This window comes from Ambystoma mexicanum, chromosome 11 (genome assembly GCF_040938575.1).
Source record: "Ambystoma mexicanum isolate Mex_15411 chromosome 11, UKY_AmexF1_1, whole genome shotgun sequence".
In the NCBI taxonomy this organism is placed as follows: Eukaryota; Metazoa; Chordata; class Amphibia; order Caudata; family Ambystomatidae; genus Ambystoma; species Ambystoma mexicanum.
Window position 1 is genome coordinate 795,101,255 of NC_090934.1, and position 22,598 is coordinate 795,123,852.

Here is a 22,598-nt window from a genome sequence, read left to right on the forward strand (position 1 = left end):
AATGGTCTTCAGATCAGAGGCAACTTTAAACAGAATTATTTCACATCTAGTCTGAAAAAGCTCCTGATAGTTGGATTTGCCTTTAGAATTGCGTAGAGTAGCAAAGGAGACCCCTAACGTCTGATATAAAGAGTTAGGTCTGGGAGCCATGAGTTTGGAAAATAGCATTAATAAGCGCTACTCAACCTGTGCTTTTAAAGAAATGGCCCCAAGTTCATACCTTATCCATGCAGGAGGGTAAAAGCTATAGATTATTGCAGGGCAGACAGACATCAGGGGAGTGGAAACCCTTGATGAGCACTTAAGAAAAGCTAGTAAGCACAATGGGCTTGGGTGATTTATTTACAGAATGAGGGTGATTTACTTACTCATTGAATTGCTTATATCCTGAGTGAGAAAGGGATTAGTTGGCAGAAAGCAGCTAATTTAGAAATAGAACCAGAGGGCGTTGTATTAACAGCATGCAGGCAAGTCCACCTAAGACATTGTTGCACGACCCAAAATACATGTTTGCGTGGTCTTGTGATGTGCTATTTGTTTGGGGAAGGTGGTACTTGCCTTAGCCACTTTCATCACCCACTTTGAAACCCATTTCCAGATCCCCCCATTTCAAATTCCCCTGAAAGCACTCGGTAGAGGCGTTTGAGGTCTGGGCATGTGCTAAGCCGTTCAAGAGGAGGAGGTAACGCGAGAAACAGAGAGAGGGAGAGAGAAAGAGAGAGAAAGAGAGAGAGAGAGAGAGAGAGAGAGAGAGAGAGAGAGAAAGAGAGAAAGAGAGAGAGAGCATGAATCCCTAAGACATCGAGGTTTGAAGGGGGCATGAAGCTGAAATTGAGGAACTAAATGGCAAAGAACATCTGTGATTCATAGGTGACATCACAGAGTAATATGTGATTGAGGAAACAAGCATGTTGGATCAGCCTCTGGGAGGTTAGGAGGAAATGCATCATGCTAAATTGACAACTAGAGAGAGGTTAGGTGCCCAAGCAGCACAGATTGCCTCTGAAAAGGGACACACCACTGTGTGGCACTTTAATTGTCAATGATAAAGAGCAAATGTTAGGGTGAGGATTTAAAGGAATGTTATTACATAGAGGTATGATGGGAAAGACCTGAGAGGAAAACTGGCAGGGCGAGCTGATGATGGAGTGCTCACGGGGACAGGACCATGAAGGCGCTACGGATGGGTGGGTTTGTTAGGGTTGAAGGGATGGGTAGGAATTATGTTTCAGTACACGCTCTAGGAACATTTTACATTGAATGGTGACATGCCCAAAGAGGGGCCTTTGTGCGTGTGTCTCTGACGTGCCCTTTTATCAATGTACTGCAACAACAATCCCTGTGGTCCTTTCCACCACCCTCCATCTCAAGGAATGTGTGCAATGAGCAATAGAGGGGGTGATCATCATGGCATCATCATGGGATCAGCAAAAGGCAGACTTGTGCAGTGTTCTACCTTTGAAACGTTATATGCTTTCTATGAAATTCAATCATAGTCATGTAATGTCCATTTCCATAGTTCTGGCCTCTTTCTCTTTCATTCCCAGTCATCTGCACGGATATAACCATCTTGCGCCTTCAAACACATTGTGTATAGGCGCATTAAAAAAACAATACATAAAAATAAACCATAACAGATTTCCTTCTGCATGCGTGTAAGATTGATATAAAACAGTCGAAGCCTTACTTTATATAAAATACAGAAATACACGATCAGCAAGTGCCATAGCGTTTCTTTCTAGGTGTGCAGGCGCTCAGTATAGCCTTGGTCCTAGCATGTAATGTGATAACACGTCTGCAGGATTAGAATGCCTGGGAAGACTCAAAATGTTGGTCTAACATGCATTGACCATATCATGCAGGGAGTGAAGACCTTTCACTGACTACTGATAAGAGTTCAAGACCTTGTGTATCGTTCACAAAGCACTACATGGTCACACCATTAGTTCGCTGTTTCAGATCTTACACCCCCTGCATGAAGGCCAGACACTTTAGAAGGGCACTGTTTACCAGTGGCAAGACCCAATACAACTCCATGTACAGGGTTCTTTTTCGATCTGCAAAAAAGTCTCTGGAAAGCCTCTGTGCATTTTCAGAGGGGCGTGAAGGAACAACTCAGACATGCTGCGTGTGTCCTTGGTCGCACATCGGCTCATAATCAAGATCTTACATTGCGTCGTTCATATACTCAATAGCAAGTTCTCACAGAAGGCTCATCCACTGTCCCTCCTGCAACGATTACTCATCCAGCTTTGTCTACAACCTTAAACTTTACTGAAAGATCCCACTTCTGTGAACATCAGGCATGTTTTCCTGTGTTAATGCTCAATCTTTGTGTGATCGCAGTGCCGGTTGACTTGGATACATAGCTGCAGAAAGTGCTTTACCAAAAATCCATTTAAATATACATAAGTAATCAATTTTCTGAGCTCCTGGCAGCTAAACAATCAAATTATTTGTCATGTTCCTGCTCTTTTCCTCTGACAGTACTACTTATATTAATGTCAGATATTAGCTTTCACTTAAACTCTAAATTGTGTCTAATAATTTCAGTAGATTCTACAGTGTGTCAATGGCCAGTCAGATGCGGATTCAGGTGTGACATCTCCCAGTGTTGTGTCATTTTGGCTTATTTCACAAATGTCACTCTTCGGGCATTTCTGTGATAGCACACAACGTCATGTCTTTAATGCAATGACAACAAGGAGAGCACAATGACACTGTGTTGGAAAAGTGAAAAGAAAAGTGACATTTATTTGAAAAACAACACATGAAATTGCACATGCAGAATAAAAGGTTTAAATACAAAGAATAACATGTGCCAGGAGAACGACCAAGTGAGAGTGTGAGTGTGGGGGCAGTTTAGAGCACCTTATAACCCTATTGACAACGAGTCATTAAGGATCATTTAATATGTAGTTCAGCTGCTTGTGAATGGCATTCCTGTGGGATTACAGTACATTGAAGTCAATCTGATTCGGCGTCTGAAAATGTAGACCACAATCCCTGATAATTCCATCTTTTCCATCTATGAAGTGACAGCTGACAACAAGCTGATTACAATTGCTGTGCTGATTTGGGGGAAATTCTATGTGTGAGGATGACAACAGAATCTTGATCAAACAGAGAATTGGCAGTGTGTTTGGGAGACCATTAGAGATCATTCATGAAAAGCAGGGTTGCCTTGCAGGTAGCTAAAGGTACAGTGAAGTGGAAGGGAAAATGTGGCACCAGACTGAAAAACAGCAAACTATTGACTTCTTGCAGAAGACAGGAATTCATGAGATCTAAGAAGCTATTAGTGTCTATAGTGTATAATAAAACACCTACAACCTTTTGGGTGTCATATATGTGAGACTTTAAGCAAAGTGACTGCAGTGACAGGGAAATGTATTCTGTGCCCAATACCCACAACTCACCCATTTCCAGCTTGCTCCAACGTTGTCATCTGATGGGATGAACTGAAATAAAAAGGAGAAACACACATTAGAGACACTCCCCCCATCCCTCACCTCCCCACATACCACGTATTCATTATCTTTCTTAAGCTGCAATTGGCTGATTCGGGTCTGGCTGAACTTTTAAGAGATTCGGGTGACAGTTTCAGGTTAAGCTAATGACAATTAATGAAACTTTGCAGTAAAGATTGGGTTGAAGAGTTCAGACCTTTTCCTGCTAGCACATGATAAAAGCAAACAATGTATAACTTAAAAGGAATATGTCAGAAATTCGAAACCTTGGCTACCACAGATATTCAATGAAAGCAAAGTGTACAAATGAGTAATGTCTTGGATCTGGCTGTTTTTTAACAGAGCGCAGAAAAAATGCACTGTTTGCAACCGCCTAAGAAAGTAATATTTTTTAAAAAACGCAAAGTGCCAAATTCTCACAAAGTAATACATATAAAACACATTCAGATAATGCATTAAAGAAAGAATCTTGATGCTAGAAATGCTTTCAGGCACATCGGTTACATACATGACAAGGCAGCAAATAGGTACAAGAATACCTGTTTTTGGTAAATCCAAAGAACTATTTAAACGTATTTATCAGCTCACGTTTCCAGATTACATAACCAGTGGTGCACCTTCTGCACCGAGCCTTTGAAAATGTTTCTGAGATTATGTTAACAAGAAAGCATTTAAGAATGACGTTTCCATTGCACTGGCACCCTAGAGTTTCTCCTTGTTAACTTTCTGACCTGCGGATGCGGTTTGCCCTTTTTTATTTTTATCATCTCTTTCCAGCTGTGATGTGATGCTTCCACTTTCTTGCAAGCTCAAGCCGGCCAGGGAATTGCTGGCTTTCTCTTATTCTATCCTAATCGCAGACTGTGCAGACGCATTTCGACTTCCGCTTGCGTCCATTATTAAGCGGGACCTGAGGCAAGGTCTGTTTGTTGGCTTGTAGCGAGGTCGCTGCTAAGGATTGGCTGTCTTGTCCTTTGGGCACGATGAAATGACTAACTAGTCATCAGGCTGCAGTGGTTCGTTAGGCTTATGGGGTAGAATGTACTGTAACTTCTCTTTTGCAGTGCTTTGAGGAGCGTCACTCTGCTTGATCCATCCCAGGCCTATTTTAACATGCCTTGAGGCATGTTTGTACACTTCATCTCGTTGCGTTTGTCCCAATGTAACCCTTTGTTCTTAGGCTCGTTTAGCTAAATACCACACGTGTAGCATCCACGTGCAGTGAGAATGAATTTAAATGTTCAACCTCGGCTTGGTAATGATACTGGCTCAGTCTCATTTTTAGTTTTGGCAAATAGGTGGCGCTGAAACCACTGCCTATAGGCCGAAACTATTGTCATCGGAAATGACGATATGAGAGAGATTACATACCATACATACGAGGAGGGACACACAACCTGGGTGTGTGGTTTGGTTATTTACCCACCCATTGATTGACTTGGCCATGCTGATCCCTACGGCCATTTCGACCCATTACCTGCCCCTCCCTGCCCAAAACAAATCCCACTGAGATTTCTTTGAGCTGCTTTATCAAGCAGCAGCATCAAACTGTGTTATGTGAAGGGCTACAAGTATTATTTCAAAGCTGTAATTTAAGAGTTAATAGCTTAATTGCAGCTTATAATGGATACTGGTGTAATAGAAATCTTTTAGCCACGTTTGTATTCAACCACTTCATTTATAAACCTTGTTTGTCTTTGCGGCTGAAGAATTGACATATATGAACAGATAAACTGAGCGGGTTTATTTGCTGTTAGTATTAATTTAAAAGAAATGGAAAAAACAGAACTTCACTTAGCAGTGCCTTTTCACTTACGCCGGGTGGGTGATGTTACACCTGCTGCAAGGGCACGACAGACGGCAAAGACAGGCTCATTCAATCTCCATTCTGAAATATGACTTATTTAATGTCTGTAGATTCCATTGTTTATTTTCATTTTAATTCTGGTACCAATGTATGTCTGGAGGCACCTTTTTGAACGGACACAATCATCAAATGCATAAGAATAATTACAGGGTTGGGGCATGATGTTTAGGAAAAGTAGTAAGGGCTGAGAAATACTGCCAGCATTATCATAGCTGATAAATACTGCCAAAATATCATACCTGAGATATACTGCCAACAATACCATAACACATGTGCAGAATGACAACTGTGAATATCCCAAAGGATGTAAAAACTCAACGTCTTGCCAGAACATGCTCAGCCTGAGTCAACAGCAACCAGCTTTACTTTGCTCTCTTTGGCAAACCATGTTCATATGTCGCTCACCACCACTGTGGCTTTGCTGGCCTGTCAATACGTTTTGGTATTATGCCAATGCAATAGTGCTTGTTTTATCTTGACCCTGGAAGCTGGCTCAGCCGTACTGGGTGTGGAACCAGTGGATGCCAACAGGTGTCAAGAAAGACAAATAGTCCTCTTCAAAGGGTAATTCCATAATCAGCACACTTCAGGTAACTGCAATCATTTGTTTTCACTAGATGGGCCATTTAACAGACGTAGCTAATTTCTTAACTAAATGTATCATTATCAGTCACTCAAGTATTTTTTCTTTGGCATTATGCCATAAAAGTGAGTATAAACAAGGAATCACACTAAAATCACATATAAGCGTATGAAAATTAGATAGCATCCAGAGTAGGTTCAAAATCATTAAACATCAAGTAAAGCAATCCAATAAATACAAATGGTACATATTTACACTGAGCCTTTCAAAAATGCAGATTTCTTCCACCATGATTTAGCAATATATTTGGAGACAGGAAAAACTATTAGGCCAAGTTTCATAGCGTTACTAATCCTTCTGATTTCACATGAATGGAACCCCGGTTTCATATAGAATTTACCATATTGCAGGTACAAAAAGCTAATGAGAAGAAAACATTCAATAGACTCAGGCCTTTCCTGACAGTATTGGCATTTGTCTGAGGCATTAGCGTTCCAGGAATTACATACTGTAGCCACTGCCAGAATACTAAATCTGAACTTCAGGTTCCAAGATCTTAAGGATCATGGTCTCATCAAGTCAAGATAAGATTCATAACCCTCAGAGCAGAAGATACATAAGTTTTGCCTCAGCACTGTAGGATAGAAATCTAGGCTGCACAGTTCAACATCTAGACTCCGCATTTCAATAGACTCCACATTTTATCATCAGACTCCACATTTCATCATTTGCATTAAGGCATGGGTTTGAACTTTAACTAGGGCCAAGGGTCTGAGACTCATTGATGGACTCAAGAGTATGAGTCTCAGGCCGACTTTAAATAGATGCCAATGCACCGAGAACATGTTAGAAAATGATCACTTTGCTCCATGATGCTTTTTTAATGGGCTGAGCTGCACTAAAAATAATATTAACATGAAACTAATATACTAATTAACCCAACCCCATTTAACATGTAACTGATTGCCATAATAACATTTAGTGCAAATTAGTCCATGATATACACTGGATGCAGATTGAGCGAAATGCATGATGCTCCGAAAATGGAAACGAAAAATGATTTAAATGTGCAGGCTCAATCTCTTTGTAAGCTGAGGAATGGGAAGATACCTTATACTTATATCATGGCATTGTTGCGGGCTAGGAAGAAATGTAGCAAGTTCTGTTCAGCAATGTAGTGTGTGTTACGGCTAAAAGGCACACAGGAAATCATGTGATATTTTAGTGGGATTATTTTGTCAAAGGGAGGTGCTCTTGAGTGACAAAGGGTGTTGTGAAAAGGGTTTGGGGCAGAGCTGCTGGGCATTCTTTTTTTTCTTGCACTCACTGACGAAGGAGGCAGAAGTGCTGGTTCCTGGGAAGACTGAGTCCAGTTCTTGCAAGCTGACTGTCTGCTGGGCTGTCTCTCTCCTGGATTGGCAATCCTTAAAAGAGCAGCGAAGTCTCGAGCAACCTTATGTATGAATGACCCTGGGTCAATGCCAAGCTGAGTCAGGGAATATCGCCAGCTTAACCTAGGGAATTATGCTGTTAATTGATGCGTGTGAAGTGGCTGTTTGAGACTATGTAGCGTAGCTTAAATTGTTTAGTTCATTTTAGGCGCTGTATTAGTGATACACATTTATTTAAATGTGCATGTAAAACTGTGTTTATATTTCTAAAAGTTTTGCTGTTATTCAGAGTGTATTTTTCTTGCCAGTTTTGTTGCATTTTATCGCAGCTAGAACCATGGGCCTCATTCCAGGTCCGGCGGTAACCCTGTCTGATTATTTATCTTTTCTGCTGTACCTTAAGTAGAGGCTTTGAAGGTGCAAAAAAGTGGTGGTGGGCGGAGCAACTGAGTGGCAGTGTCTGGTCATGCGACCAGCAGTCTACTCAATTCTGTTTTCTTCTACAAGCTTCAACTGTCTCTACTTGCTCTTCTTTTTTTTGCCAGCTGCATATAAGCCTGCTGTGGTCAGGCTGTGTTTAATTCTAAGTTGGACTTTGCCAATACAATTTTAGCTGGTATCCCACAATGACATTTGTCTCTCTGGTAGGCTGCACAAAATGCAGCTGTTAGATGGGCTTAGATGAATAGACTTATTCACCATGTGCCAACATCTCCCAAACTCAAATGTGAAGATCCCTCCATTGGCGGCCTGTCAAACAGAGGATCCTATTTAAACCGGTGTGCCTTCTTTAAATGTTTACATGGCCTGGTACCATAGTATTTATCTAGCATGATTCAATGTTAACGGCCGACATGAGATCTTCCATCTGCACAGACACATTGGTTAACGGTTCCTACTTTATGATATGCATCTCAGGATGATCAATGATTTGCTGTTCTGGGTCCTTATTTTTGGAACTCTCTTGCCATCAATCGGAGAAGTATGGAGTGTTTGAACCTTTTTAGGCAATGTCTAAAAACTCACCTTTTTAATTAAGCTGCACCCTTTGTCTATAGCTGTTTATTATTACTGGTACCATTCTGTGACGATATGCATTATTTCTTCTCACTCATGTGCTATAGGAGTCTCTCAAATCAAATCAAAAGCCAGCTAATTGGCTGATTTGAAACAACTTTAAGCTGTTGCTGCTATGATCAGAAGTTTGTACTAGTTGCTGATGCAGTCTGGGGGTGGTTTGTCATTCTATGTCTGACTTTAAAGTGCATATTCCAGAAAAACCTGGTGATTTATGTAGTAAATGCTGCAGGTACTGTACTTGTATGAACTTTTTGCCCAACTTCACTCCATATACTGGCTCTTCCATGAAAACAGTTTGTAACCAGAAGGCAGTTTGTTTCCCTAATAGCAACAGGTCTTGCCATTATCGATTATTGGAGAGAATTCCATACTAAAGACTATTGACAACATCTTCATGTTAATATAATCTGTACATTCTGAATTATGTTTTGATGTTGCCCTGCTTAAGGAATGCTTAACTGTTATTTAGCTTATTGTGTGTGCTAACACATTGGTGTATTGATCATTGGGGTGTTTGCTCAATAGAAATAATATATGTATTTATTATTTTTATGTTATTTATTTAGCATGGATCTAGCTTCGTAAAGCAGCGGAGCACTTTACAGAGGTATACAAAAGTGCTGATGCCTGATGGATTGCTTTTCAGAGATAACAACAGAACTGCTGCACAGCAGGGCAAAATTCAGAGGGGCATAGTGGAGGGGTATAGCTGTACAGGGTGGCGGGAAGAAGGGGTGGGCGGCATCTAGCGAGTAAGGTGGTGACATTATGGTCTTGGTGTTGAGGAGGAGAGACTCATTGAGGAGGTGAGTCTTGAGTTCTTTTCTGAATTGTAGGAACATGGGGGTGAGTCTGAGGCTGACGGAGAGGAGGTTCCATTGTCTTGGGGCATTGGGAAAGAAGGCTTGTTTTCTGCTCCTTTCCTTTTTGCAGTAGCAGATTTCAAGTCTGCACGTGTCCTGGTTTCTGATGGTGCTATGTCCGCCGGTGATGCTAATTTCTCTGTGAGGTAGCTGGGTGACTTGAGGGTGACTGCCTTATAGATGATGCAGCAAGACTTTAAGGGGATTTGTGCATGCAGTGGGACCCAGTGAAGGTTGATGAGGGGCAGTGTGATGTGGTCCTATCTGCGTAGACCCCTGATGAGGTGTGCAGCCACGTGCAAGACACTTCTCGGGGACACAAGCAGAGGCGTTGCTAGAAGGGGGCTGAGGGAGATATTGCCCCGGGTCTTTTGGTCATAACCCCAGATAGAAGCTCAGCGACTATGGCCAAAAGGTTAGCTAGCCCCAAGTCCCGACAGTCCCAACATTAGAATAGCCCCCGATCTTTTTCAGACCTAGCAACACCCCTGGGCACAAGGGAGGACAAGCGGAAGCCTTCAAGGAGGGTATTGCCCCCATCCAGGTGGAAGAGGACCAGTGCCTGAACGTGGATCTAAAGCTGTCTGGATGGAAGAAGGGCTTGACTTTCCACAGGAGGGAGAGCTGATAACAAGCGGTCTGAGTTTTCATAGCTATGTGTGTTTTGAAGGAGAGGTGTTTGTCAATGTGGAACTCGAGGGACTTGGCGGAGGAGGTGAGATCGGGTATGAACCCCTCAGGTTCATGGTTGATTGGCAGGTCTGTATGTCTTGGTGTGTGGTGTTGTTGATTACATTTATATTCGTTACATTAATGTGCACAAGGACGTTGGACTGGTCAACTGCACCAATTACTAAATTACAACTGCTTCAAGAAATAGATATGCAGACTTGTTGTGAATTTGGTAATTTCTACATAAATATTACTGTCAGTTTTGCAAATATTGTTTGCTATGAAATAATATAGTTATAACTTGATTAAAACATCTGTAAAACAAACAGACAATGATTTAAAAAAATCACTAGTTCAAAATATGTGTTTCAGCAGTCAGCATGCAATTGTTCACATTGCACTGAAAATCAATTACATAAGGATGTTTTATTTGCTGGGTAGCATTTACTAAAAATATGGGCAATTAAAAGATAAAAGTGGCGGTAAAGGTGCGAGGAATAAGGCACTGGTTAAAACCATGGACTTGGATCCCACAGTCTTTGATCTCAGGCTGAAAGACACAATATCCTATGCACATAAAACCCCCTGTGAGATACATAAAGTGCAGATCAAACACAGAGAAACTATAACGTGCTTTACAGAGTAAAACATTTGAGAAATAACCAGATTGTGCTATTGTCCAGCATGTTTGATTATTTCATGGAACCAAGCTTCATTAAATGGTATTCAGTAAGCATGCACATGCATTTAAAACCATTTAGCAGAACAATCACAAAGGGGAAGATGTCTGTGGTATCTCTTTGCACCTAACAGGACAGATGGATGCACACTTGCGCTTAGACAACTGTAAGATAACTGTAAATCAAAGCTTAACACCAGGCGGGTACCTAGTACTTTACGGGATGTCAAACATGACTCAAAAGTTGAACGTTTCTTTTCCTATGGGTCCTGGACAGGTAGCTCCAAACACCCGAATGAATCAATACATGGTTACTCATTGGCATGTTGGTGCAGCACACAGTTTCAATCACTGACACCTGAAGGTATTAATCACATCCAATTGTATATCAATTGTCATGAAAGATCAGGCATAGGACCTGTAAAACAAAATCATTGTAAATGGGGCCATTAGATAATCCATGATTTTTCAACTGCTTAAAGACCCACTCACTGTGGTGTGTCTGTGTATGGAGGCCTGTCAATAAAAGAGCACTACTGTTGACTTATACCTCGGACAAGTGTCTTTATATCGGTCATACTATTTCCCAGTGGTGAGTTCAAGAAAAAAAGCCAAAATACTGTGAATGTATCTGTAACAAAGAGATAATTGTTGTCTCTGGTGGCACATGCACTTTTCCGAATGTGCAAGAACTAGTGATCAGAGTTAACTAAGAGTTTGAGGCGTTTCTGATAAGTGTACTATTCTTACTTCCTATATCAAAAATAACATCATTTTCAATTTTCCAAATGAGCAGCAGGATTATTATCTAAATTCCCAGAGTAGTTTGAAACTGGATCCAGAAATCTTTTGGATGACATTTTTCCCACTTTTGTCTACGGCTTTAAGGATGATAGATCGAATGATTTGAGGTTTATCTATCAATGACATTGTTACTTTAGAAATATTATATCTCGTGCCACTCTCCTTGATTGTTATATGCTTTTGTCAAGTACATGAATGAATGGTGGGATCACTGTTTATTGGAAAAAAGTACTTTTAGGCTGTAAAGTGTCCAAATGTGCTGGTCATTTAAAGAACAATTTTAACAATATGACCACCTGCACATTCTCAAAGAACAACTGGATTCGTTATAACAGCTATCCATCTGCAATATTAGAATTACAACAGTGCCATTTATTAACATGCCTATTCCTTTCCTTCCTTCTTTCCTGCTCTCTCTGTTTCTTTTATTTGTCGTTGTATCTGCAAACTCTGATTGACAACGAATCCAGGGGGCTCCTCTGAGCAACCAGGACCAAGCCTCGTCTGGTTTCTGATGTTAGAAATCAATGCCATCGAAGAATGTCTTCTCTTTCTTTGTATTTCCATAAGAGCTTGTCAGTCAGACACGTTTTGTTTCTACAGTGTTTTGTTTACACCTATTTCCTCTTTAGCTATGTAGCTGTAAAAACCTAGTATTGTTACTATTGATCATAGTTTATTTAGGAACGTACACACATACTCTGGAAACAGAAATGTTTGAGATGATGTGCAATGTCGTGAGACAGAGTGGCCGCTTAAATGGAGTTGTTTGAATGTGGTGTTCTTTGTTAGTATTTCATCCTCAAACCCCCAGAGCCAAAGAATTGAAGGCCAAGAAATTCAAGGCAATAAGTTAACTTTTTAAATGAAGGAAGACACGACATTCCCAGAATTAGTGGTTCTTGGCTTAAGAGCTGGAAAAAAGGGACTTACAAAAACTGACTAGGAAAATTATGAGAGTATAATATCATAAGAAAAATCCTATGAGATTTGTGACGCAATTCAGATGATGGCAACAGAGAAACACACCATTGCAGAGGATTCCATTTTATCTATTAAACCCCAGTGTATAATACACTCCAAAAGAGACCCATAGGTGTGGCACTTTTTAGCAGAAAATGCCTGAGAAAAAAATACCCACAACATTACATTTATTATGATGGACAGTTGTTCAATAAGCCCAGGCTTGAGGGAAAATTATAGTAATCTGGTTGTCTGAAAGTTCCTAATTTAGTTCACCAAGAACTCACTTTATTGGTCAATGATATGCTTGCAAATAATTTTAACAGAATACAACTCATGCCTCTTTTCATTTCATGCATACAGTCTCCTGTGCTAAATCTAAAATTGAGCCTGCTGTGTCTTTAAAGTTCTCCTTGGAATGTTGCTGCCTGGTTCGACTTTGTCCATGCATGTTTTATACTCATAGGGTCCCAGTTTGATCGCCTCTTGGCTCTCATATTGCAACATATGGAGATGATTGGCCCACATTTAAAGTTGTATAATATATCTATTGTTCAAGAATATTATTACTACTAAATCCATGCCTACCATGTGGAAACTGGCAACCATCATTCTGGTTTTCAAGAGGGCCCATTGTATGAATCCAAAAAACTATCACCCAATAGACCGCTTGGACACAGAAAGCAACATTTCTGCTTACATTGTTCTAAATAAATTAGAATCGTGGGCTATTTCAGTTGACAAACAATCCAAAATGGGTTGAAAAAAGGAATGGGAACAAATTTCAAGGCTTTTCTAATTAGCTGTCTCCAATAAAAAGCATGGTGTGAGGAGGCATTACCCATATATGTAGATTCTGTGTACATATCCAAAGCTTTAGACAAAGTTAGTGTTAAGATTGAGTCACTGACACAGGAAGTGAGTTTGAGATGGGTTTATTAGAAAGGGGACCCCAGAGACGCTGTGGTGATAGCTTTCTCTATTCTCTCAACCGCCAACTCACCTGGTGCCTCCAGTTCCAGAGCCTCCACATGGGGAAGTTCGGGAACTCACATACACAACATCTCGCTCCCATGGAATATAACAAACCAGGAAAAAGTGGGGAGGAATGGGGAGGAAAGGAGAAGGTCGGGGTGGGGAGACTGAGGAAGATGGTGAATGGGGATTTGGGGAACAATTCAATGAAACAAAACCTTTCAGTAATACATATAGTCAAGGAACTATTCTTCTCACTCTTCTGAATGGACCTTCACCACTGTGGGATGGGGTAGAGGTGTTGTTACTTGAACCACTCTCCCACCACCTTCTGTGCATAGTTGCAATGGTTGATCCAGCACCTCATAAAGACTGAGTATTTGATGTGTCCGTTGGAGCCGAAACAAGACTGTCAGTCGACCATTTCGTACCATCCTCTGTCCAACATCTTTTACCTGCTAACGTTCACAGTATTTTGACAGTCTCTTTAACACTCTTTGTGGGTTCCTGACCTGCACCCAATTACTTTCTTGAAATGACAAATTGCTGCTAGCCTTAATTTTGTCATAATATTCCTTGTATTTGCATTGATTTTCTTGGGCCCTCTTGACTATACTTTCCACGTCTATACTTTTAGTATGGTTTCTCTCTGCCCAAAATGGATTTAATCTATTGCACGCCGCTCTACCTTCATCATTACAAATGCTTCACCACAGTGGAGGAGTGAGGCGTTATACTGTAAGCGTTGCGTGTTTCTTTCCATGGCAAGGCATTTTCCAGAGCTATTTCGATATTATTTTTGATTACACCATTCATACGTTTGACTATGGCCATTATCCATAGGGTGATAAATTGATATTCGTCTGTGGTTGATGCACCTGATCTTCAGAAATGCTTGCATTTCATCAGAGACGATTTGTACTTCATTGTCTGTCACTATTTCCTCTGGGTCTCCTTCTCTATTGAAAACTTCTTCCAGAAATGTGATCCCTTTCCTAGTGGTGGCGGTGTCCTCCGCAACACCCCATTCCACCCACTTGGACAAGTTATCCACAAGACAAATGATGAACATTTTATATTTTCCCAGCATCACAAATGGGCCGGTGATGTCCGTCGCTAGTTTTCACCAGATCTTGTCAGGTAATTGGAATTAATGGTGCAGTGTGTGGTTCTTGGATTTGTCACTATTGGCAATGGGTTGACAAGTGTTTACAAGTTCTTCTGCCTCTCTCATCATACTGGGCCACCAGTGTTGTTGTCTTAGGCATCTCTTAGTAAGGTTCTTTCCTAAATGGCCTTCATGTGCCAGTTGTAAAATGTTCTCACATAGGCATTGTGGGCTAATTAGCCGTTCACCTCTGAGTAGACATGCCCAGTCCACACATGTACAATTATTTGCATGAGTGTATTCTTGAAATTGTTGTTCTTTCTCTTTCCACCCCTTTTACACCATATGTTCCACCCATGTCATCTCTTCATCTTCCTTCACAACCTCTTCCCATTCCTCTTTAGAGATAGCTTTTTGAATTTTTGCTATAACACATTCCTGCATACCATCTTCTTGCTTTTCTTCATCTGTGTCATTCCACAGTAATCTTGACAAACAGTTTACACCACATTCTCATGGCCCGGGACACATGTCACCTTGACATCATATTGAATTATGTCTACCAACCAACTGTTGATTCTTGGTGAAACTGAGAGGGACTTGGACAAACATATTGTTACGCTCACCTGGCTCCCACAGAGGCGTCGATCTGGACTGGACTGCTGTGGTCTCCACCAATGTGACGCGTAGGGCCGAGATGATGGACTGAACTGGCCCACCTAGCTTTGTTTGCTTGGCCCGTAGGAATATTCTTCTGCAAGTGGAGAAAGGGAATTAACCACCCATGGAGTTAAGCGTAAATCCCCCCACCCCGCTGTTCTCCCCACTGATCACCTTGGATGTTCCCTCTATAGTCTCACCTGATGATTTGAAAAGATGAGCTCTCCATCCTGCATTGAGCGCAGGGGCGCGTAGATATCCAGTTGCTTCACTGGCTCGAAGGAATTGGTGAGTTCCAGGATAATATTGACTCCGATATTCCCGGCAAGATGCCCTAAGTATGTCGTTTGTAAGAGTTCAAATGCCTGACTTTCACTCTTGTCCGATTCCTTGCAGGTTGCAGCTTGACCCTACTGAAGAGTTCCTCGTGGCAACTGGTAATGTTCTGGTAAGGATTTGTATTATCCAACACAGTTCGATAAAATAATGTCCATATGTAACCTGTTGCTTTCTCCCTTATTCAGGCGCTGAGAGAAAGTATGACGTCGCGGGGAATAATGCCTCTGGTGGTAAAATTAGGTAAGTCTTTTGTGGTGAGGAGGGTTCCCCTTGTTAGTCCCTTGTTTCACCTTGCTGTCCTTTTGTTTCCCCTTAGGGGCCGGGGTTCGGCTAGGATGCAGTGGAAGCTGCGCCGACCCATGAAGAAGAATAGTACCCCCGGTGATAAAATCAGGTAAGTCTATGGGGGGTATTCCTCTGTGTATTCCCTTGGCTCACCTTGCTGTTCTTGTCTTCTCCTTAGGTGCCGGAGTGCGGCTGTAACATGCAGGAGGATGCAGTGAAATGTGAAGATGCTGCGAAGGCCGGTGAGTTCAGCGCGGCGCTGCAGCAGGCGAGGCGACGCGCATAAAATAACTTCTTTCTTCCAACTCGAAGGCGCGATGGATCGGGAATTCAGGTAATGATCAAAGGTATTGCTCTTGTTCTAACCTTTTCTCCTTCTTTCTCCCCTTTTCTAGGAGCTCCAAGCTCGCGGCGGGCGTGGCAGAAGACTGGATGCAGACTTGCAGGCAGGGTGAGTGTTACGCTGCTGGATGCAGAATAACGCAAAGCGTGTGCTGCTCTTCGGCGTGGTTTAAATAGCCACCAAAGTAGTCCCAGGTAAGTATTCCTCCCCAGCCACACCCGAGTAAAAAAATAGTACCTAGGTAAAATAGTCCCTTCCAAGCCTCATTTGGCTTGGAGCTCTTGCAGCATGGTCTGCATCAGGTAAGTTTGCAGCATTGTCTGCATCAGGTAAGTTTTAATCTATGAGCCTGGTGCCTATGGCGCCAGGACTGACTCTCCATATGATCCTGGCGCCATAGGTGCCAGGACTGCACCCAAATTGCCCCTAGCGGGGGTTGTTGGGTTTGCTTGGGGTAACTTGTTGCCTGCTTCCGGGGTTGCTGGACTTGGTCTGGGTTCCCAGGGGTAGGCATCATGACAGTACTACCCCCCAAGGCCCCTCCTAAAGTCATTCTTCCCTGTGGTTTCGGTTTGTCTGGGAAATTTCGGTGGAATTTTTTCACCAATCGGAGTGCATGAACATGGTCACTAGGTTCCCATGACCTTTCCTGTGGTCCGTAACCTTTCCAGTCGATTAAATAAAAAAGTTTTGACTTTATCAGCTTGGAGTCCAGGATGTTCTTAACTTCAAATTCGGGTTCTCCGTCTACAAGGATGGGGTCTGGTGGCTTGGTTAGTCTTGTCCCTGGTTGTACTGGCTTCAAAAGTGACACATGAAAGACGGGATGAATTTGCATATTAGCAGGTAAGTCCAACTTGACAGCCACCGGGTTGATAATGGCCTTAATAGAGTAAGGTCCCAAATATCTGGGGTTAAAGGTCCATGTTCCGTTTAGAGGTATATGTTTTGTGGCTAACCATACTTGGTCCCCTATTTGGTATTGTGAAGAATCACTTCTATGCCGATCAGCATCTTTCTTGTATTTTTCTTTCGCCTGTTTTAAATGTGTAGTTGCTTCCTTAAAGGCTTGTCTAATCGTAGTGTGCAGATGGTCCACCGCGGGCATTTCTAATTCTTGGGGTGTGTCAAGGTCTGAGGTTCGAGGATGGTGCCCATATAAGGTATAAAAGGGGCTTTGTCCAGTTCCAGAGTGTACTGAATTATTGTATGCATATTCGGCGATCCAAAGAATGTCTTTCCAATTATTCTCCGTCTGATGTAACATACAACGCAGGTATTGTTCGAGAGTCTGGTTGGTCCTCTCCGTTTGACCACCGGTCTGGGGGTGGTGACTGGTCGATAACCTCACATCGATTTGCGCCAATTGACAGCATTTTTTCCAAAAATGTGAAATGAATTGACTGCCCCGGTCAGAGACCGACACGGACGGAAATCCATGTATGCGAACAAAGTTTTCGAGGAATTCTTTGGCCAGGATTGAGGCTGAAGGTATTTCTTTTAAAGGAATAAAGTGGGCCATCTTGGAAAAAAGATCCACAATAACTAGAATGGTGTTAAACCCATTACAAGGAGGTAGATCGGTAATAAAGTCTAACGATAAGGTGTGCCATGGTATAGGCGGAATGTCTAAAGGTTGAAAGAGTCCAGCTGGTTTTTTCTTTTGAATTTTGTTTTGGGCGCAAATGCCACAAGACATCACAAATGATTTAATATCCATTCACCAGATGGGCCACCAGAATTGTCTTTTAATTTTAGCTTCAGTTTTTGAAATACCTGGGTGCACCTCCATTAGGGTATCATGATAAAGGGAAATGACTAGCTCTTGTAGTTCCTTGTGTGGCAGAAATAGCCGCCCTTGGTAATAAGGCAGATCATTGGTGACAGAGTAGTCCGGGCCTTTCTTTACCCAGTCCTGCAGGGCTGTAGGATCAAAGAATTGCTGGATCTTTACCTGAATGTCCTCTACTTTCTGTAGAGTAGTCATGCCAAGAATCCTTGGTTTGGAAATTATAGGTACTGGTTCTGGGTTCACTTCGGCCTGCCCCATCCCTATTTGGGATAAGGCGTCTGCTTTACCATTCTTACAACCTGGTCGATAGGTTATCACAAAATCGAAACTCGGCAAAGAACAATGCCCATCGGAGTTGACGTGACGATTGGGCCTTGGCTGTTTTTAAATACTGTAAGTTCCGGTGATCGGTGATCACAGTAATGGTATGCCTGGCACCGAGAAGATAGTGCCACCAAGCATTGAAGGCGGATTTAATGGCTAATAACTACTTGTCGGTAACCGCATAGTTTAACTTGGATGCCAAGAACTTTCTGGACCAAAATGCTACTGGGTGAAGCTGGCCAGTTTCAGGGTCCTTTTGAGACAGGACAGCTCCCATGGCTAGATTGGATGCATCAGTTTTCACTATGTATGGAAGTTCAGGGCGTGGCTGCTTTAACACAGGTGCAGACGTGAATTTCGCTTTCAGCTCTTGGAAGGCATTTTCAGCTTCTTCAGTCCACATAAAGCATTTATTTTTTCGCAAGAGTGCTGTGATGGGATGTACGACATGTGAAAAATCTGGGATAAATCTGTGGTAGAAATTGACAAAGCTGAGCATGCTTTGTACTCCTTTAACTGAACTTGGTGATGGCCACTTAAGGATTGTGTCCACCTTTCGTGGGTCCATTCGGACTCCCTTTGGGGTCAGGATAAACCCAAGGAATTCAACTTCTGTGGCATGAAAAACTCATTTTCCTAGTTTTGCATATAGTTTTTGCTGGCGCAATTTCTCAAGGACTGCTCGGACGTGCTTCACATGGTCAGATACTGAAGAGGAGTATACTAGAATATCATCGATATACACGACAACACAAATGTCAATGAGTTCACGAAGGACATCGTTCATGATGTATTGGAAGGCTGCTGGTGCATTGCACAAGCTGTAAAATTAGGTAAGTCTTTTGTGGTGAGGAGGGTTCCCCTTGTTAGTCCCTTGTTTCACCTTGCTGTCCTTTTGTTTCCCCTTAGGGGCCGGGGTTCGGCTGGGATGCAGTGGAAGATGCGCCGACCCGTGAAGAAGAATATTACCCCCGGTGGTAAAATCAGGTATGTCTATGGGGGGTATTCCTCTGTGTATTCCCTTGGCTCACCTTGCTGTTCTTGTCTTCTTCTTAGGTGCTGGAGTGCGCGGTAACATGTAGGAGGATGCGGTGAAATGTGAAGATGCTGCGAAGGCCGGTGAGTTCAGCGCGGCGCTGCAGCAGGCGAGGCGACGCGCATAAAATAACTTCTTTCTTCCAGCTCGAAGGCGCGATGGATCTGGAATTCAGGTAAGGATCAAAGGTATTGCTCTTGTTCTAACCTTTTCTCCTTCTTTCTCCCCTTTTCTAGGAGCTCCAAACTCGAGGCGGGCGTGGCAGAAGACTGGATGCAGACTTGCAGGCACGTTGAGCGTTACCCTGCTGGATGCAGAATAACGCAAAGCGTGTGCTGCTCTTCGGGCGTGGTTTAAATAGCCACCAAAGTAGTCCCAGGTAAGTATTCCTCCCCAGCCCCACCTGAGTAAAAAAATAGTCCCTAGGTAAAATAGTCCCTTCCAAGCCTCGTTTGGCTTGGAGCTCTTGCAGCATGGTCTGCATCAGGTAAGTTTGCAGCATGGTCTGCATTAGGTAAGTTTTAATCTATGAGCCTGGCGCCTATGGCGCCAGGACTGACTCTCCATATGAGCCTGGTGCCGTAGGCGCCAGGGCTGCACCCAAATAGCCCCTAGCAGTGGTTGTTGGGTTTGCTTGGGGTAACTTGATGCCTGCTTCCGGGGTTGCTGGACTTGGTCTGGGTCCCCGGGGGTAGGCGTCATGACACATACGATGTGGACAAGAGGTTTGTGATCTTAATTCTCACTGGTAAACCCCATATTAATGTCTTAAAGTGTTGAAGCACACAATGAATCGCTAGGGCCTCTCTCTCAATCGTGGAGTAATTCCATTCGGCTTGGTTCATATTTTGAGTATTGGAGCTTCTCTCACTCTTTCTTTGATTTCAGTGAATTTATCCTGGCATTGTTCGTACCATTCAAATAATGCTGTCATGAAGGCTCTCTTCATTCTCTCATTCGCCAACTCTTCTGGCGCCTTGAATTCCAGAGCCTCCACATAGGGAAGTTATAGAACTCACATACACAACAGTTAGCAGAGATTTGCTGTTGATAAAGCTGAAGGAGTGGAAGTTGCCTGACTCCCTATTGGCTATCTTAATCCATCTGCATGAGGATACATCCCTCCAGGTAATGCTGAGCAGACAGGGCAACCTAATGAACGAATTTGGAACAAATAGAAGACTTTCACAGGGATGTGTCCTAGCCTCCTACCTGTTTAAGCCTCATCTATCTGATTTGGGGGACTCTCTAGCTAGTTCAGTTTTGCACCACCAAGACTACATGATATGCCCTTTTTTTGGTTGACATATGCAGAGGATGTTGGTATTATAGGTCATGCACAATTGGGACTTTAGCGACTCATTCATGCTACCTTTAACTGTGCCACAGCTAATGAGTTGTCAATTAATGCCGACAAACCCAGTTATTATTAGTTATTCGATTTTCCAGAAATGTGAAGAAAGCCTATGGTTATACTGGGAATAGAGGCACATTTGTATTGTTTATTTTATTGATGTTTTTGAATTAATTGTTATAAAAGACATAATTATGGTTACATCCCAAATGGATGTGTGTTTTTCTGTTAGTAAATTGTCAAAAAAATAATGGCTGAATATCAATCACCCAGTTGTGATGAGACACAAGAAAATAAGAGCCATGCTACTGATACCTAATCCGAGTGTGCTCTAGTTCCAATGTCATTTTTCCTACCTTCAGCCAATGTGCTTGCTGTCCTGCAGCCTCTTTGCTCCTCTGGCTTCAGTCCCCTTCCTTATATGGTTGCAGTTCCCTAAAACCTCTAGTCACCGTCCCCTTCACCTACAGCCTTCAGTCCCTTTTCTTCACTGACAAAAAGTTCTTTTGCTTTCTGCCGACAATCCCATTGCTTTCTACTCACAATCCTTTTGTTCTCTGCACAAAGTCCCTTTGCTCACTGCCCACAGTCCCTTTGCTCTCCGCCTGAAGCCCAATTGCACTCTGCCCGAAGACCCTTTTGCTCTCCGCGCTAAGTCCCTTTGCTCTCTGCCCGCAATCCCTTTTCTCTTTGCACACAGTCACTTTGCTATCTGACTGCAGTGATTTTACTCTCTGCTCGCAGACAATTATTTCAGTCTATAGTTTTGTAATAAAGATGCAAGTCCAATGCAGTATAAGAGAATACACTTTCAGCTGCAATAGTAGCACTGCAAAAGGGATGGGGGCTCATCGTGAAGTTTGCAATATAAAAACCACACTAAATCTTAACCGTGAATACATTGGCACAGGTAAGTATAATCAAAACTTAGTGGTAGGATGAAATATGCTAAATAGGCCTTAACATCTTGCTTTTGTAGAAAAAGTGTGTTAGCATTTTACATGCTGGAAAAGTCACTGTGGCTGGTGACTTAGTGCAGAGTCTGTGATCCCAGGCTAGTGTTGAAAGAAGTACACACTGGTTGTTATTTTTTGAGATCATAGATTAGCGCTTGTAGGTTCCACCAAGGTTCTGGAAGCAACTCAAGACCTTCCTTTTAGCTTCTGCGTTCTCCCTTCCTCTCCCCTGCTGATGCACCTAGCTGCTCCGTGTACTTGTGTGAATTGGGTTTTAAATACGTCCATGAACAGAGACCTTCAAGGATTGTGTCAAAGTGCCCTGCCAGGCTCTTGGAATATTGCATGAGGTGGCCATGGGGGCTGGGTACTATTTCCAGTTATGCAATGTTGGGCCTAGGAGCTGGTTAGAGAAGATCCCCTAGCTCAACCCACCATGCCCTGTCCATTTGACCGTATATTGTCACATTGGTTCACCATATAGCCCTATCTTTTTTTAAGGATATTCAAATATGGGTATATGGGTAGGCTTAACAATCCACCTGTAGTCCTATGGCTCCACTGCCCTTAGAGTCTGTGTTGTGGGATCCCCACTTTGCTTTAGGCATAATGACAGGATATGCCACAGCCTAAAGAGTTCATTATGAGGATGCCAAATGAGACACATTAAGTGTCTTGCACAGATAATTCTGTCTCACGAGTTTTAGAAAAAAAATATGGAACGTGTCATCTACAGTATGCTCCCCACAAGGTGGCAGAACACACAGCTAGCTGTGCACTTGATGAATGGCGGGATTCGGTCCTATCTCCCCAGGGGGGAGCCTTTCGCTGTGATGCTATGGGTATACACAAGCTGGGCCTCACTGGGAGAGACTCCCCTCTTGATGTAATATGATATGATTGGTTATTTATAAGGCGCTTAATACCCAGAGGTTTCTAAGCGTGGACCAGGCGATCAAACCTGTGGTGCTCCGTGTCGTCTTTCTTCCAAGGCGAGCACATTGCCCCTGAGCTATCCTACTGAGACTCTCTTGGGGACGAGGACTCATGTTCT

At 42.7% G+C, this 22,598-nt stretch overlaps 1 protein-coding gene across 2 annotated transcripts in view; it reads right to left on the reverse strand.

Moving 5' to 3' along the window:
* TUB (TUB bipartite transcription factor) overlaps nt 1-22,598 on the reverse strand; it is a 1,920,898-nt gene that overhangs the window by 807,221 nt on the left and 1,091,079 nt on the right. For both annotated transcript variants that reach the window (XM_069623730.1, XM_069623732.1), the window contains exon 2: nt 3,420-3,461. In XM_069623730.1, coding sequence (XP_069479831.1) covers nt 3,420-3,461 — 42 coding nt within the window. The remainder of the gene's footprint in view (nt 1-3,419; nt 3,462-22,598) is intronic.